Source organism: Danio aesculapii, chromosome 4 (assembly GCF_903798145.1).
Source record: "Danio aesculapii chromosome 4, fDanAes4.1, whole genome shotgun sequence".
In the NCBI taxonomy this organism is placed as follows: domain Eukaryota; kingdom Metazoa; phylum Chordata; class Actinopteri; order Cypriniformes; family Danionidae; genus Danio; species Danio aesculapii.
This window is the reverse complement of record NC_079438.1, coordinates 10,964,360-10,978,817: the sequence shown is the minus strand read 5'-3', so window position 1 is coordinate 10,978,817 and position 14,458 is coordinate 10,964,360. Positions and strand designations below refer to the sequence as shown.

Here is a 14,458-nt window from a genome sequence, read left to right as displayed (position 1 = left end):
TAAGATTCACATGATGAACCACACTGGAGAGAAACCATTCACATGCACTCAGTGTGGGAAGAGTTTCAGCCAATCATCATCCCTTAATCAACACATGAGGATCCACACTGGAGAGAAACCATTTACTTGCACTCAGTGTGGGAAGAGTTTTAACTGCTCATCACACCTTAATCAACACATGAGGATCCACACTGGAGAGAAACCATTCACATGCACTCAGTGTGGGAAGAGTTTCAGCCAATTATCATCCCTTAATCTACACACGATGAGCCACACTGGAGAGAAACCATTCACATGCACTCAGTGTGGGAAGAGTTTTAACTGCTCATCACACCTTAATCAACACATGAGGGTCCACACTGGAGAGAAACCATTCGCATGCACTCTGTGTGGGAAGAGTTTTAACAGCTCATCACACCTTCATCAACACATGAGGATCCACACTGGAGAGAAACCATTCACATGCACTCGGTGTGGGAAGAGTTTTAACTGCTTATCACACCTTAATAAACACATGAGGATCCACACTGGAGAAAAACCATTCACATGCACTCAGTGTGGGAAGAGTTTCAGCCAATCATCACACCTTAATCAATACATGATGATCCACACTGGAGAGAAACCATTCACATGCACTCAGTGTGGGAAGAGTTTCAGAAAATCATCATCCCTAAATAAACACATGAGGATCCACACTGGAGAGAAACCATTCACTTGCACTTAAGCCGTGGTCACACTGGACTTTTCTCTCCATATACTTCCATTCATACGCACGCGAATGCGTCAGACCGGAAACGCAAGTTCGTGCATCAAGTTTCGCAGTTCACTGCCTTGCAAAGTTCAAGCTTGGTGAACTCTTACCTTGGAAATTGCATCACTTGACTGTGTGAGACCAATGGAAGATCAAAACATGACCTCTCTGGACAGAAATTTAAAATATGGACCAATTGCTCACTTTTTTTAAATGTCTTAATATCTTGTTTAATCCAGCCGCTTTTCGCAGCGTCAAACAACAGAATTTTGCATGCTCAAACTCTAGTGTGACCGCAGCTTCGGTGTGGGATGAGTTTTGGCAACTCATCAGACCTTAATAAACACATGAAGACCCACACTGGTGCGAAAGAGTATATGTGCTGGAGTGTGAGAAGACTTTTATTACAGCTCCAAAACTGAAACTGCACCAGACTATTCACACTGGAGAGACCATACAAGTGTTCACACTGTGACAAGAGGTTTAAACGGTTAACGCATCTGAAAACACAGAAGAGGATTCACACTGGAGAGAAACCGTACAGATCTGATCAGTGTCTACAGAGTTTCGCTCATTCGGTGCAACTTAAGAAACACATGGACAAAAAGTTGCACACATGACATGAATGCAGCAAAACATTTTCTCATGTGCACAGGATGTTTCATGTCTGAATAATGTTTGAAAAGCTGAGTGATGGTATACTGTTTTCCAACACTCCTACACTGCAGTAGGTGGGGTTGTAAATGTGTTGCGCTCCTCGCATTTACTGTAAACACAATGATGGCGGCTGAGTGAAGAACGGTTTCATAAACATCTGGCAAACAGCACCTCTGTGGCTTAAAATCTCTTTGCAAGTTATTTTACAGGTGCGGATGCATCATGTAGCTAGTGTTGTTTTGGATGATGTTCTCTGTCTGACTCCCTGAATGAGAAACAAATGACTTTCTAAGAGATTCTTTCTAGTTTACTACATTTACTTGTTTGAGTAGAATACAAACCTGATGAATATTTTATCCTGAAATCCTGATTGGATGCCTGCATTACTCATCAATGGGTATATAAAAGTTGTTGCAGAATGCTGTGGCTACTCGGGAGTTCTCATGTCAAGACCTGCCATCTCATTTGCTCTTTAACCTTATGGTTTTAGACATTTGTTGGTTGCTTTGATTGATTGTTCTATTGAGTTACATTTTATAATAAATAATTTGCATTCAGGCTATTTTGTTGGCTCATCTCTATTTCATGTTGCGACTCAAACAAGCGGGCCATAACACTTTGTAAAATGTGTCCGGATGTATCCGAGACCTTGTCCTTTCAGTCATGACCATAGGTGTGAGTAGGAACCTAGATTGAGCGGTAAATTGAGAACATTGCCTTTCTTCTTAGCTCCTTCACCACAACAGACAATCACATCAACTGCATTACTGCTGCCACTGCACTGATCCGTCTTTAAATGTCACATTCCATTCCTCATGAAAAAAACCGCAGATACTTGAACTCCATTTGGGGTAAGGACTCTCCTCCAAACTGGATATGGCCACCTTTTTCCTGTCAAGCACCATGGTTTCTGACTTACAGGTGCTGTTTCTTTCCCTGCCTAGTCACCCTCATCAGCAAATTGTCCCTCTGCATGCTGAAGGTCCATGTCCTATGAAGCTAAATTAGTTGACAAACAGCGAAAATCTGAAAATATGACCTGTAAGAGCAATTTATTTAAAAACAAGGAAAGGAAAGTGTTTGGTGTTTCAGGACATAAGAGCAAGTAATAAAATAGGCTATAGCCTATATTTCGCCCCGTGGAATCCCAGCTTTGGCCTGATCAGGCCCTGGAAGCGACAGTGGAAATGCAACTGGACCTGGCTCGCTTGCTTTAGGCGAGATAGTGGAAATGCAGATAATGGTTCTGGTGGCTCTCAATGGTTTGGAACACTGGTCAGTTTGTGTTGGCTTGTCACTGGGCTAACCCTATCCAGTGGCAACACAGTAGTCCTCACTGTGGAGGGCAGATTCTTAAAGGCAGCTCACTTTTATTCCCTTCCCCAAATTACCTTCATCGAGGGAGACAGCAGCCATTGTCTTGGACCACGTGTTCCGTATTCATAGCCTCCTAGTTGACATGATTTTAGACAGGGGTCTCCAATTTGTGTCCAGATTTTGGGCGGAATTCTGCCGACAGCTGGAGGCGACTGGTAGCCTTTCTCATGAGCACCACCCACAGACCACTGGCCAGTCCTAGCAAACTAATCTGCGGCTGGAGAGGGTCCTGCATTGCGTCGCATGCAGGGAACTGTCATCTTGGAGTTCCAGATTAACCATGGTTAAATATGCATATAACTCCCTTCCCATCTTGTCTATGGGCTTGCCTCCCTTTCAGTGCTACTTAGGCTACCAGCCCCCTCTGTAGACTGATTTCACAAGGCCGCCATTTTAAAAGTAAAATCGAGGCTACATTGGGAAAAAAACCTGGTATTGAGGTAAGTATTGCCTGGAGTCACACAGGAACATTGTGTACCTGGCTGTATCTTAATTGCAGTCCTTTCTGGTGGGCACCAGTGAACACAATGGCAAATCAGTGCTGTTTAAGAACACGCTCAAGCGGCACTTGAATATTTGTGGGAAAAGGACGTTTTTAAAACTTCTGTACCGGGATAACACTATTACAGACAACACAAGGGTGTGCTACAGAGGACTGCATTGTTTTATCGCTCAACTGGTTACATAGGCTGAAGCAAGGAATTGTCCCCACAGTGTTTACCTGGTGCCATGAAATGAATTCTAGGAGGACACTTAAGCGTATTACTTTTAAAGAGATTGTAATTTTGTTTGATGCCTAATATGCTTTTAATTGTTTAAATTTAACTGAACTGAATGATATTAAAGTGATGTTTACACAATCTGCATTTTGAAATCGCGGCAATAGCTGGAGGTTTGTAGCCCACAGCATGTTGTTGCAATATTTACAGAGCTGATCCTATACTTCCATGTTTTTCCCACTGCAGCCTAGCTTTCGTTCTTTACAATGGTGGCCGTGTGAAATAAGCGTATTCTCTTCACAAGAACCAGATACCATTGTTCCCTCATGCATTCGTTTATTCAGAGATGCCTCCAGACATGGAGACAAGCGTCTGCCCCCTCTATACATGTGTGGTCAGAAAGTCTGGTTGTCTTCTAAAGACATTCCTCTCAGACTTCCCTCACATAAATTTGGACCTAAATTCATTGGTCCATTTCCCATTATCAAGGTGCTCAGTCCAGTGTTAGTTTAACTCAAATTAAGCTCTTAGTTTCAAAATATTCATCCATATATTTTCCAGGTGTCTAGGATCAAACCCATTCTTCTCTCCCCCCTGCAGCCCTTAACCTCTGCTCCTCAGCCCCCCCAGACTGGTTGAGGATGCACTCACATACGCAGTGAGTGCACTGGCTCCTGGATGTAAGGAAGAGAGATTATCAGTATTGGGTAGACTGAAAGGAGGTCCAGAGAAGAGATGTTGGATTCCAGCTCTGAATATTCCGGACCTCTCTCATTGATCAGTTTCATCAGGTCCATAGTGCATTTTAAGGGAATGCCAGGGGCCGTTCTTGAGAGAGGGGGTACTGCCACCATACCTCACGCTTTTGCTCACTCCTCCTGTTCTGGGTTACAGATTATCTCTTGTCATCTGCTTTTATTTGCAGTCACAGGAGCTCTTATTTCCCTTTTACCTGTTTATACCACTTCATTTCTCTTCGTTTGTCAGTATGTTATCCATCGTTTGTGTGCATATTATTTTGTTACTCACCCTGTATTTGTGTCCAGGACTGCTAGTGAGCGAGTGTCTGGTTGTTGTTTTTTTCCCACGGCACTTACTTAGCGCTCACCCGACTGGGTGTTTACTTTGACTATGACTTTTTCCGGGACTCACTCCTCAAAGTCTTGTTGTTTTTCTGCATGTGAGTTCACTCTTTTTTTCTTTTTTTTTTTACTCATAACACAAGTATTTTCTTTCTCTGGTGTGTTTAAATGTCTTTAGATTTTGGCATGATGTCTAGCTTTTGAGGCTCTTTTGGTCAACTTCACAATGTCAGATAGGTCCTATTTAGGTGATTTCTTGATTGCAAACATGTGGTAGTAATCAGGTCTGGGTGTGGCTAGAGAACTTGAAGTCGGTGTGATAAATTAAAGTTGTTTTAATGGGGGAAAAACATTTTCACACAAGGCTATGCAGTTCAGTATTTTGTCTTTTAAGAATAAAAACCTTCATTTAGAAACTGCACAATGTGTTTGTGTTATCTTTGACTAATATTTACATTTGTTTGATCTGAGACCGTAAAGTATTAGAATTCTGCACTGCATTCATTACAGTGCAGATTTAAGGCTTTATGCAGATATGTCTGTGAGGCAAATATTCGCAGAGATTCAGCTGTTTATTCCTGACAGGTTTACCAGTCAGGCATAGAAGGAGAAAGCATTTCTTATCTGCTTTACAAGTTTTGTTGTGATTACGCATATATACAAATAAAAAAACTGGCCATTTACAGCTTTCAAATGTATGTCTCATCAATATGACCAAAAATGATCTGGGATCATTCATATAAGAATCTGCTTAAATGTGTATGTGTGTAATAGACCCTAGGATGTTGATATGACAAGATCAATCTAAATATGATCTGCTATGTTTTTACATTTAATGTGCATCAAAATTAAGGTTTGTGTAGCCAATGTTTTTAGTGCCTTTTCACTTCAGCTTTTGATGAGAGTTTTAATGATTTACTAAAAACTGAACTTTTTATTTATTTCAGACCTAATTAAAGACTATGAGGAGAGTAAAGAGGAGGAACAGCATGTCAAAATTGAGGACAAAACTCATTTAGAGACTGATGATATTTTAAAAGTGAGAGACGAGAGTTGTTTTACCTGCACTCAGTGTGGAAAGAGTTTGGCAAGCAAAAGCAAACTTAAGATTCACACGATGATCCACACAGGAGAGAAACCATTCACATGCACTCAGTGTGGGAAGAGTTTCAGCCAATCATCATACCTTAAACACATGAGGATCCACACTGGAGAGAAACCATTCACATGCACTCAGTGTGGGAAGAGTTTCAGCAAATCATCACACCTTAATCAACACAAGATGATCCACACCGGAGAGAAACCATTCACATGCCCTCAGTGTGGGAAGAGTTTCAGCAAATCATCACACCTTAATCAACACATGATGATCCACACTGGAGAGAAACCCTTCACATGCACTCAGTGTGGGAAGAGTTTCATCCACTCATCACACCTTTATCACCACATGATGATCCACATTGGAGAGAAACCATTCACATGCAACCAGTGTCGGAAGAGTTTCAGCCAATTATCATCCCTTAATAAACACATGAGGATCCACACTGGAGAGAAACCCTTCACATGCAACCAGTGTGTGAAGAGTTTCATCCACTCATCACACCTTAATCAACACATGATGATCCACACTGGAGAGAAACCATTCACATGCAACCAGTGTGGGAAGAGTTTCAGCCAATTATCATCCCTTAATAAACACATGTTGATCCATACTGGAGAGAAACCTTTTACATGCAACCAGTGTGGGAAGAGTTTCAGCTTATCATCAACGCTTTATAGACACATAAAGATCCACATCAGAGAAAAACCATTCACATGCACTCAGTGTGGGAAGAGTTTCAGCCAATCATCATACCTTAATAAACATACAAAGATCCACACTGGTATGAGAGAGTATATGTGCTTGGAGTGTGAGAAGACTTTTATTACAGCTGCAGAATTGAAACGGCACAAGAGGATTCACACTGGAGAGTAACCCTAGACATGATCAGTGTTTACAGAGTTTCACTCATTTGGGGCAGCTTAAGAAACAAATAGGATGGTTTCCGGTATGGCGTCGACACATGTAGCAGCATAGAAACAGCGCTCCTATACACCATCCTCCTTTTTACATCATATATGATAACCTAAACCATATTTAAATAACTTGGAGGGGGACAAAAACAACCATTGAAACCTGAGAAAAATGAGAAATCAACTGATGAAAAATTAGAGATGGACGGGATAGCTGATAACCTGTCAGCTAGCATTGCAGCAATACATACGGACATCAAAGCTTTCCAGATGGATATTAAATCCGATTTAACCGCCTTCCAAGATTCTCTCGCAAAAGATGTGAAAATGGAACTAAGTAACTTTAAACAAGAAGTCAATCAAAAACTGGATGGCCTTATCACGGACCTAAATGCAACGGCAGGTCAACGAAGTGGAGAAGCGAGTTGGAGAATTGGAGGAGAACGAGATGAAAGAAATGCTCGATCAAACCATCCAAATTCAAGAAAATTTACAAGAGAAACTGTTAGATCTAGAAACACGCTCCCGGAGAAATAATATTCAGATTTTTGGAATCCCGGAAGGAAGTAAAATAATTGATTGGAACAACAAAGCCTCATTTGGATGATGGTCGGTCTTTCCAGCCAGCTTTTGAAAAGACAATCAAGTCCATTTGGGGATCCAGTGGCACAGTTGGGTGAGTGAGAATTAGCGTGGCTGGTAGTGTCGGCGCTCGACGGGGTACTTGGTGAGACCCAGGCCCCAGCCCGCCAAGCCCTGCCCGACGGGAGACCCCTTTTCCGGGATGTCCCGCACCTGGAGGTGCCTGTCCGGGGCTGATTGTCTCTGACCTGCCATCTGGAATTCGGGGAAGGCGAAGAAATGTGGACTTAGGTTTTGGCGGCTTTGCGTTTGAACGAACCAGGGGTTCAATGGCCAGGCTGGCTGCCCAGGAACAGTGTCCCGACCCCGGGCGAGCTGGCGGGCGCCCGTGGGCATGGGGAAACTCAGCCAAGGGGTTGAGACATTGCAGGCTTACCCAGGAACAGTGCCCCGGCCCCGGGCGAGCTGGAGGGCGCCCGTGGGCATGGAGAAACCCAGCCAAGGGGCTGAGACATTGCAAGCTTACCCAGGAACAGTGCCCCGACCCCGGACGAGCTGGTGGGCGCCCATGGGCATGGGGAAACCCAGCCAAGGAGCTGAGACATTGCAGGCTTACCCAGGAACAGTGCCCCGACCCCGGGCGAGCTGGTGGGCGCCCGTGGGCATGGGGAAACTCAGCCAAGGGGTTGAGACATTGCAGGCCTACCCAGGAACAGTGTCCCGGCCCCGGGCGAGCTGGAGGGCGCTTGTGGGCATGGAGAAACCCAGCCAAGGGGCTGAGACATTGCAGGCTTACCCAGGATCAGTGCCCCGACCCCGGGCGAGCTGGTGGGTGCCCGTGGGCATGGGGAAACTCAGCCAAGGGGTTGAGACACTGCAGGCTTACCCAGGAACAGTGCCCCGACCCCGGGCCAGCTGGTGGGCGCCCGTGGGCATGGGGAAACTCAGCCAAGGGGTTGAGACATTGCAGGCTTACCCAGTAACAGTGCCCCGACCCCGGGCGAGCTGGTGGGCGCCCGTGGGCATGGGGAAACTCAGCCAAGGGGTTGAGACATTGCAGGCTTACCCAGGAACAGTGCCCCGACCCCGGGCGAGCTGGTGGGCGCCCGTGGGCATGGGGAAACTCAGCCAAGGGGTTGAGACATTGCAGGCTTACCCAGGAACAGTGCCCCGACCCCGGGCGAGCTGGTGGGCGCCCGTGGGCATGGGGAAACTCAGTCAAGGGGTTGAGACATTGCAGACTTACCCAGGAACAGTGCCCCGACCCCGGGCGAGCTGGTGGGCGCCTGTGGGCATGGGGAAACTCAGCCAAGGGGTTGAGACATTGCAGGCTTACCCAGGAAGTGCCCCGACCCGGGGCAAGCTGGTGGGCGCCCGTGGGCATGGGGAAACTCAGCCAAGGGGTTGAGACATTGCAGGCTTACCCAGGAACAGTGCCCCGGCCCCAGGCCAGCTGGTGGACGCCCGTGGGCATGGGGAAACTCAGCCAAGGGGTTGAGACATTGCAGGCTTACCCAGGAACAGTGCCCCGACCCCGTGCGAGCTGGTGGGTGCCCGTGGGCATGGGGAAACTCATCCAAGGGGTTGAGACATTGCAGGCTTACCCAGGAACAGTGCCCCGACCCCGGGCGAGCTGGTGGGCGCCCGTGGGCATGGGGAAACTCAGCCAAGGGGTTGTGGCATTGCAGGCTTACCCAGGAACAGTGCCCCGACCCGGGGCGAGCTGGTGGGTGCCCGTGGGCATGGGGAAACTCAGCCAAGGGGTTGAGACATTGCAGGCTTACCCAGGAACAGTGCCCCAACCCCGGGCGAGCACTGTTAGCTCTGGTGTGACGAGGGGGTTCCAGGGGCACCAATGACACAGTTGATTGAGCGAGAATTAGCGTGGCTAGTGTCGACGCTCACCGGAGTACTTGGTGAGACCCAGGCCCCAGCCCACCAAGCCCTGCCCGACGGGAGACCCCTTTTCCGGGATGTCCCGCGCCTGGAGGTGCCTGTCCGGGGCTGATTGTCTCTGACCTGCCATCTGGAATTCGGGGAAGGTGAAGAAATGTGGGTTTTGGTGGCTTTGCGTTTGAACGAACCAGGGGTTCAATGGCCAGGCTGGCTGCCCACAAAAGTGTCCCGATCCCGGCCAGCGCCATTGTCATTGGGGGCATGGGGGTCCCGCCCCAACCAAGCGGTTCAGACATTGAAGTCAGGCATAAAGACAGTGCCCCGATCCCGGCCAGCGCCGCTGGCATTGGGGGGTGGGGGTCCCGCCCCAACCAAGCGATTCAGACATTAAAGGCTTGCCCAAAGACAGTGCCCCGATCCAGGCCAGCGCCGTTGGCCTTGGGGGGTGGGGGTCCCGCCCCAACCAAGCGGTTCAGACATTAAAGGCTTGCCCAAAGACAGTGCCCCGATCCAGGCAAGCGCCGTTGGCCTTGGGGGGTGGGGGTCCCGCCCCAACCAAGCGGTTCAGACATTTAAGTCTTGCCCAAAGACAGTGCCCCGAACCCGGCCAGTGCTGTTGGCCTTGGCCTTGGCCTTGGCCTTGGCCTTGGCGAACGTCCGGCACTGGAGGAAGGCAAACACAAAACTTCTATATTGAACGCTCCTGGAACTACGTGCCGCTGGTGCACCCCAGCCGCCTCAACAAATTGATCATTGCGCCGGGTGGCGGTAGTGGGACAGGCTGGTGCACCCGAGCTATCTCGTACCACAGTACGGGCGAGGTGGTGGAGAGGGTGGTCCCCCACATCCAGATGGTTCACCAATGGCACGTCTGCGTAGCGAGTGCCACTAGCTAAGTCAATGTTCGTGGCTTAAGTGTGGGGTGCCTGGGGTCTGCTGGTGAGCAGGTGTCAAACTAGAAGACCCTTTGGGCCTGGTGCTTGCCCCGGAAAGGGTGCGGGCCCTGGGGGAAAGGGGGTGTCAGTGGTGGCCTTGGGAGTCAGGGGCTCCAGCACCTCTAATGTGGGCACCTGCCCCCGGACAGGGTGCGGGCCCTTGCCCCCGGACAGGGTGTGGGCCCTTGCCCCCGGACAGGGTGTGGGCCCTGGGGGAAAGGGGGTGGCCTTGGGAATCAGGGGCTCCAGCCCCTCTAATGTGGGCGCCTGCCCCCGGACAGGGTGCGGGCCCTGGGGGAAAGGGGGTGGCCTTGGGAGTCAGGGGCTCCAGCCCCTCTAACGTGAGCCCCTGCCCCCGGACAGGGTGCGGGCCCTGGGGGAAAGGGGGTGTCAGTGGTGGCCTTGGGAGTCAGGGGCTCCAGCCCCTCTAACGTGGGCGCCTGCCCCCGGACAGGGTGTGGGCCCTGGGGGAAAGGGGGTGGCCTTGGGAGTCAGGGGCTCCAGCCCCTCTAACGTGGGCCCTTGCCCCCGGACAGGGTGTGGGCCCTTGCCCCCGGACAGGGTGTGGGCCCTGGGGGAAAGGGGGTGGCCTTGGGAGTCAGGGGCTCCAGCCCCTCTAACGTGGGCCCCTGCCCCCGGACAGGGTGCGGGCCCTGGGGGGAAAGGGGGTGTCAGTGGTGGCCTTGGGAGTCAGGGGCTCCAGCCCCTCTAATGTGGGCCCTTGCCCCCGGACAGGGTGTGGGCCCTGGGGGAAAGGGGGTGGCCTTGGGAGTCAGGGGCTCCAGCTCCTCTAACGTGGGCCCCTGCCCCCGGACAGGGTGCGGGCCCTGGGGGACAGGGGGTGGGAGCGGTGGCCCTGGGTGTCAGCATTTGGGATGATGGTTGGGTCTTTCCAGCAAGCTTTTGAAACCAAAGTCCATGAAAATGGTTGGTCTCCGGAACGGCCGGTGGCGAGGGCTTGGCGACACTCACCGGGGTACTTGGTGAGACCCAGGCCCCAGCCCGCCAAGCCATGCCCGAAGGAAGACCCCTTTTTCGGGACGTCCCGCGCCTGGAGGTGCCTGTCCGGCGCTGATTGTCTCTGACCTCCCATCGAGAATTCGGCGACGGCGAAGAAATGTGGACTTAGGTTCTGACGGTTTGGCAGCTTTGAGAAAGTTGGACTTCGGTTTTGACCATTTCGCGCCTGGACCAAGTACGCTGATCGATAGGAGCTTGTTTTGACGCCCCATGGGTTAGGCCCCTGCCCGGCACCTGCCCCAACATGGGTGGGTCGGCCTCTATGGGTGTGGTTGGTTCCTCCCTGCCTCGGGCGTGCTGTGAGGGAGGCGTGGGGGGGTGTCCCTCCGCACACAACCCCCCCCTTTCCCGCCTCTATCTGTGGGAGAAAAAAAACTCAAATGGCCCGTCTGGTTTTGACCAAGAGCACGTCCGGCGCACTGCCCGCCCGCCCGCCTGACCCGCTGTGCTTTGTCCCCCCCCCTGCTGATTCTCAGTCCGCGCCGCCCTCGCCCTGGACAAGGGCTGGGGGTGGTAGGTGGACTCGGTAGAGTCTCCAGCGTGGTGTGTCGAGCCCAGGGGCCGTGTGGGGTACGGGCTGGTGCTGGCTCCAGCCCCTGTGTGTGTGCGCATGACCAGTGCTGCGTCTCCCGCCCGTCCGCAAGCACGCCCACCCCTTCGGGTTTATCCTTGCCGGCCCTCGGCGGTCTCCCCTGCCCCACCTGCCCCCCTACCCCTCTCCCCCGGAGGTGTGTGGGGGTGGCTGGTGGAGGCGGAGGGTGGCCGCTAGTAGTCTCTGGAGAGGTGAAACAAGCCGGGGTCAGTGGTGTCCGGGCTTACGGTCTGGCCCCTCCTTTTTGATGGTTGCGGTTCATGATGCGGTGAGCCCCGGAAAAGGTGCGTGTTCGATGGGGTTCTACGACACTGCTTTGAAAGTGGGAAAAAGCCATGTATAAAGCCCCCGCGGCTGGTGCAGTCCAAGCTGCCCAAAACGGTGCGTGTTCGGCCGGGCTTATGCCATCCCTTTGTGGGGGCAGAAAAGGGAACTATAAAAAGGCTTATTCAAAAAGCCCCCCCGCGGGCTGGCGCAGTCCAAACTGCCCAAAACTGTGCGTGTTCGGCGGGGCTCATGCCCATCCCTTTGTGTGGGAAAAGGGGAATAATCAAAAAGCAGCGAAAGTCCCTGCTGGCACGGTAAGGCTGCCTGAAATGGTGCGTTGTTCCTGGGACAAAAATCCACCAAAAGTCGTAACAACTGCTTCCAAACTATACAAGTTGGATCAAAGGGATTTCGTAGGTATCGGTCCTTCCCCTTTAAGAGGGGGAGGGGGGACCAGCGTCGCTGACGCGGAAGTGGACGCTTCGTCCGCCATCTTTTAAACCGCTCCACGCGGCATGTGGGTCTCTCTCCCTCCAGCCTTGGTCTTGGATGGTCATGGCCGAATGTGCGCTCTGCTTCAACGTCTACAGCCGCTTCTCGCCGCACCTGTCTGCGGTGCACAAGGTGTCGAACGCGGACGAGAAGAAGCTTTTGCTGGCGCTGGCCGCGTGGACATGCGGAAGACGGCGTGCCCGGTGCCCGGCTGCCGGAGGATGCCGGCCCGCCTAGACAGACACCTGAAGCAGCACGCCGAGCTCTCCGTCTCGGCCAGGAAGGAGGCTATGGGCCGAGCGAGGCGTCGGAAAGTGGCTCGAGAGTTGCGGTGGTTGCAGTCCACTCAACCGACGGTACCCGTGGTGTCTCGGCTGGCGTCGTCCTCCGAGGAGGAACGGGAACCAGACGGCCCGGAAGCCGAACGTCCCTGCGCCGACCCCGCTGCAGGCTCGCAACCGAGCGCATACAGGCCCAGCTCTCAGAGCTCCGCAAGCAGGTGGACAAGGTGAGGTCCACCCAGCTCGAATTCGCCCGCCGCTATCGAGAGTTGAGAAGGGGGGAAGAGGGGAGGAAGAGCAGGTGGGCAAGGTCGTGTCCTGCCCCGCCGGCACCATCCCCCGACCCCGCCCCCGGGCGAGGGCCGGTCCCCGGGCGAGGGGCGGCCCGAGGTCTCCGGGCGGCCTCCGGGCCTGTGGAAGCCTACGATCCAACAAAGTACCCGTACCCGGACCACGCCCGCGCCTTGAGTTGAGTATGGTTATGGCACTTCTCTGTTGGGCTGGTGGTGGGTGTATGTCGTCTAGGCTGACTTTTGACTTTCGCCCCCGTTCTGCAGACTTGCTTTTGGCAGAATTTGAGGGTTTCCAATTGGGGAGCGAGCCCACCGCCCGTCTGCGGAATAACGTCCTCTAAAATGGCGAGGGTCAAGGCCTTCCTAGGCTTCATGGCGAAAGGCCACGCGGAGCCAGAAACCTTATCCTTCCTCAACCAACCGGCGCGCATCCGAGCCTGGTCTGCCCTGCTAGGCCAAACGGGCATGGCCGAGCCCACGAGGTAGCACTACCTGAAGCACGTGGCGCAGTTCCTGGATTATCTCTCCGAAACCCCGCCGCTGCAAAAACCTCCGAAACCAGCTGTATTCTTCCTTGTTGAGAGACAGCTGAGCCGCGCCGAAGGCTCGGTTTGTCTTGTGCGTGGTGATCTGGGAAAAACAGAGAGATGAGTGAGCCCTACCACTGGTGGCCCCCACATGCAACGTTCCACTCACGTTAATGACATAGGCGGACTCGTCCGGGCTTCTGGAAGCCTCTTGGACCTCCTGGATGGTCAGGTTCTGGAAGAATGGGGGTTAAGGGGTGGGTACGCTGACGTGGCTCGGTTTGACCGAGAGCCGCTGGCGCCCCGGAGCAGACATTATCTTTTTGCCTTGGGGCACCAGCGGCTATCGCTAAGTTTAAACCGTTGGTGGTGTAACATGGTTTGTTGGTAAAGTCTAACCCCTAACTTCCCTCCGTTCCTCCGAATGGGGGTTAAGGGGTGGGTACGCTGACGTGGCTCGGTTTGACCGAGAGCCGCTGGCGCCCCGGAGCAGACATTATCTTTTTGCCTTGGGGCACCAGCGGCTATCGCTAAGTTTAAACCGTTGGTGGTGTAACATGGTTTGTTGGTAAAGTCTAACCCCTAACTTCCCTCTGTCAGACGGCCTCGAGTCCAGCCCAGACACCAGGCAGCAGTGGCGCTTCTATGGCTACCTGACCGGCTACCTGACCTGCATCACGGGCCATCGCTGTGGGGTCTTCCAGAACCTGACCATCCAGGAGGTCCAAGAGGCTTCCAGAAGCCCGGACGAGTCCGCCTATGTCATTAACGTGAGTGGAACGTTGCATGTGGGGGCCATCAGTGGTAGGGCTCACTCATCTTCTCTCTGTTTTTCCCAGATCACCACGCACAAGACAAACCGAGCCTTCGGCGCGGCTCAGCTGTCTCTCAACAAGGAAGATTACAGCTGGTTCCGGAGGTTTTTGCAGCTGCGGGCTAGCCTCCCCGGGGGGAGCCAGGCCTCCTATTTTTTT

The 14,458-nt window shown here is 52.3% G+C and overlaps 1 protein-coding gene across 1 annotated transcript in view; it reads left to right on the top strand.

Annotated features, from left to right (window-relative positions):
• The window catches only part of LOC130222065 (zinc finger protein 850-like), an 80,297-nt gene continuing 65,839 nt past the window's right edge, over positions 1-14,458 (top strand). Inside the window, exons 1-3 of the mRNA XM_056454689.1 lie at positions 1-682; positions 5,782-6,469; positions 7,021-7,023. Of these exons, the coding sequence (XP_056310664.1) occupies positions 11-682; positions 5,782-6,469; positions 7,021-7,023 (1,363 nt within the window). The 5' untranslated portion in view covers positions 1-10. The remainder of the gene's footprint in view (positions 683-5,781; positions 6,470-7,020; positions 7,024-14,458) is intronic.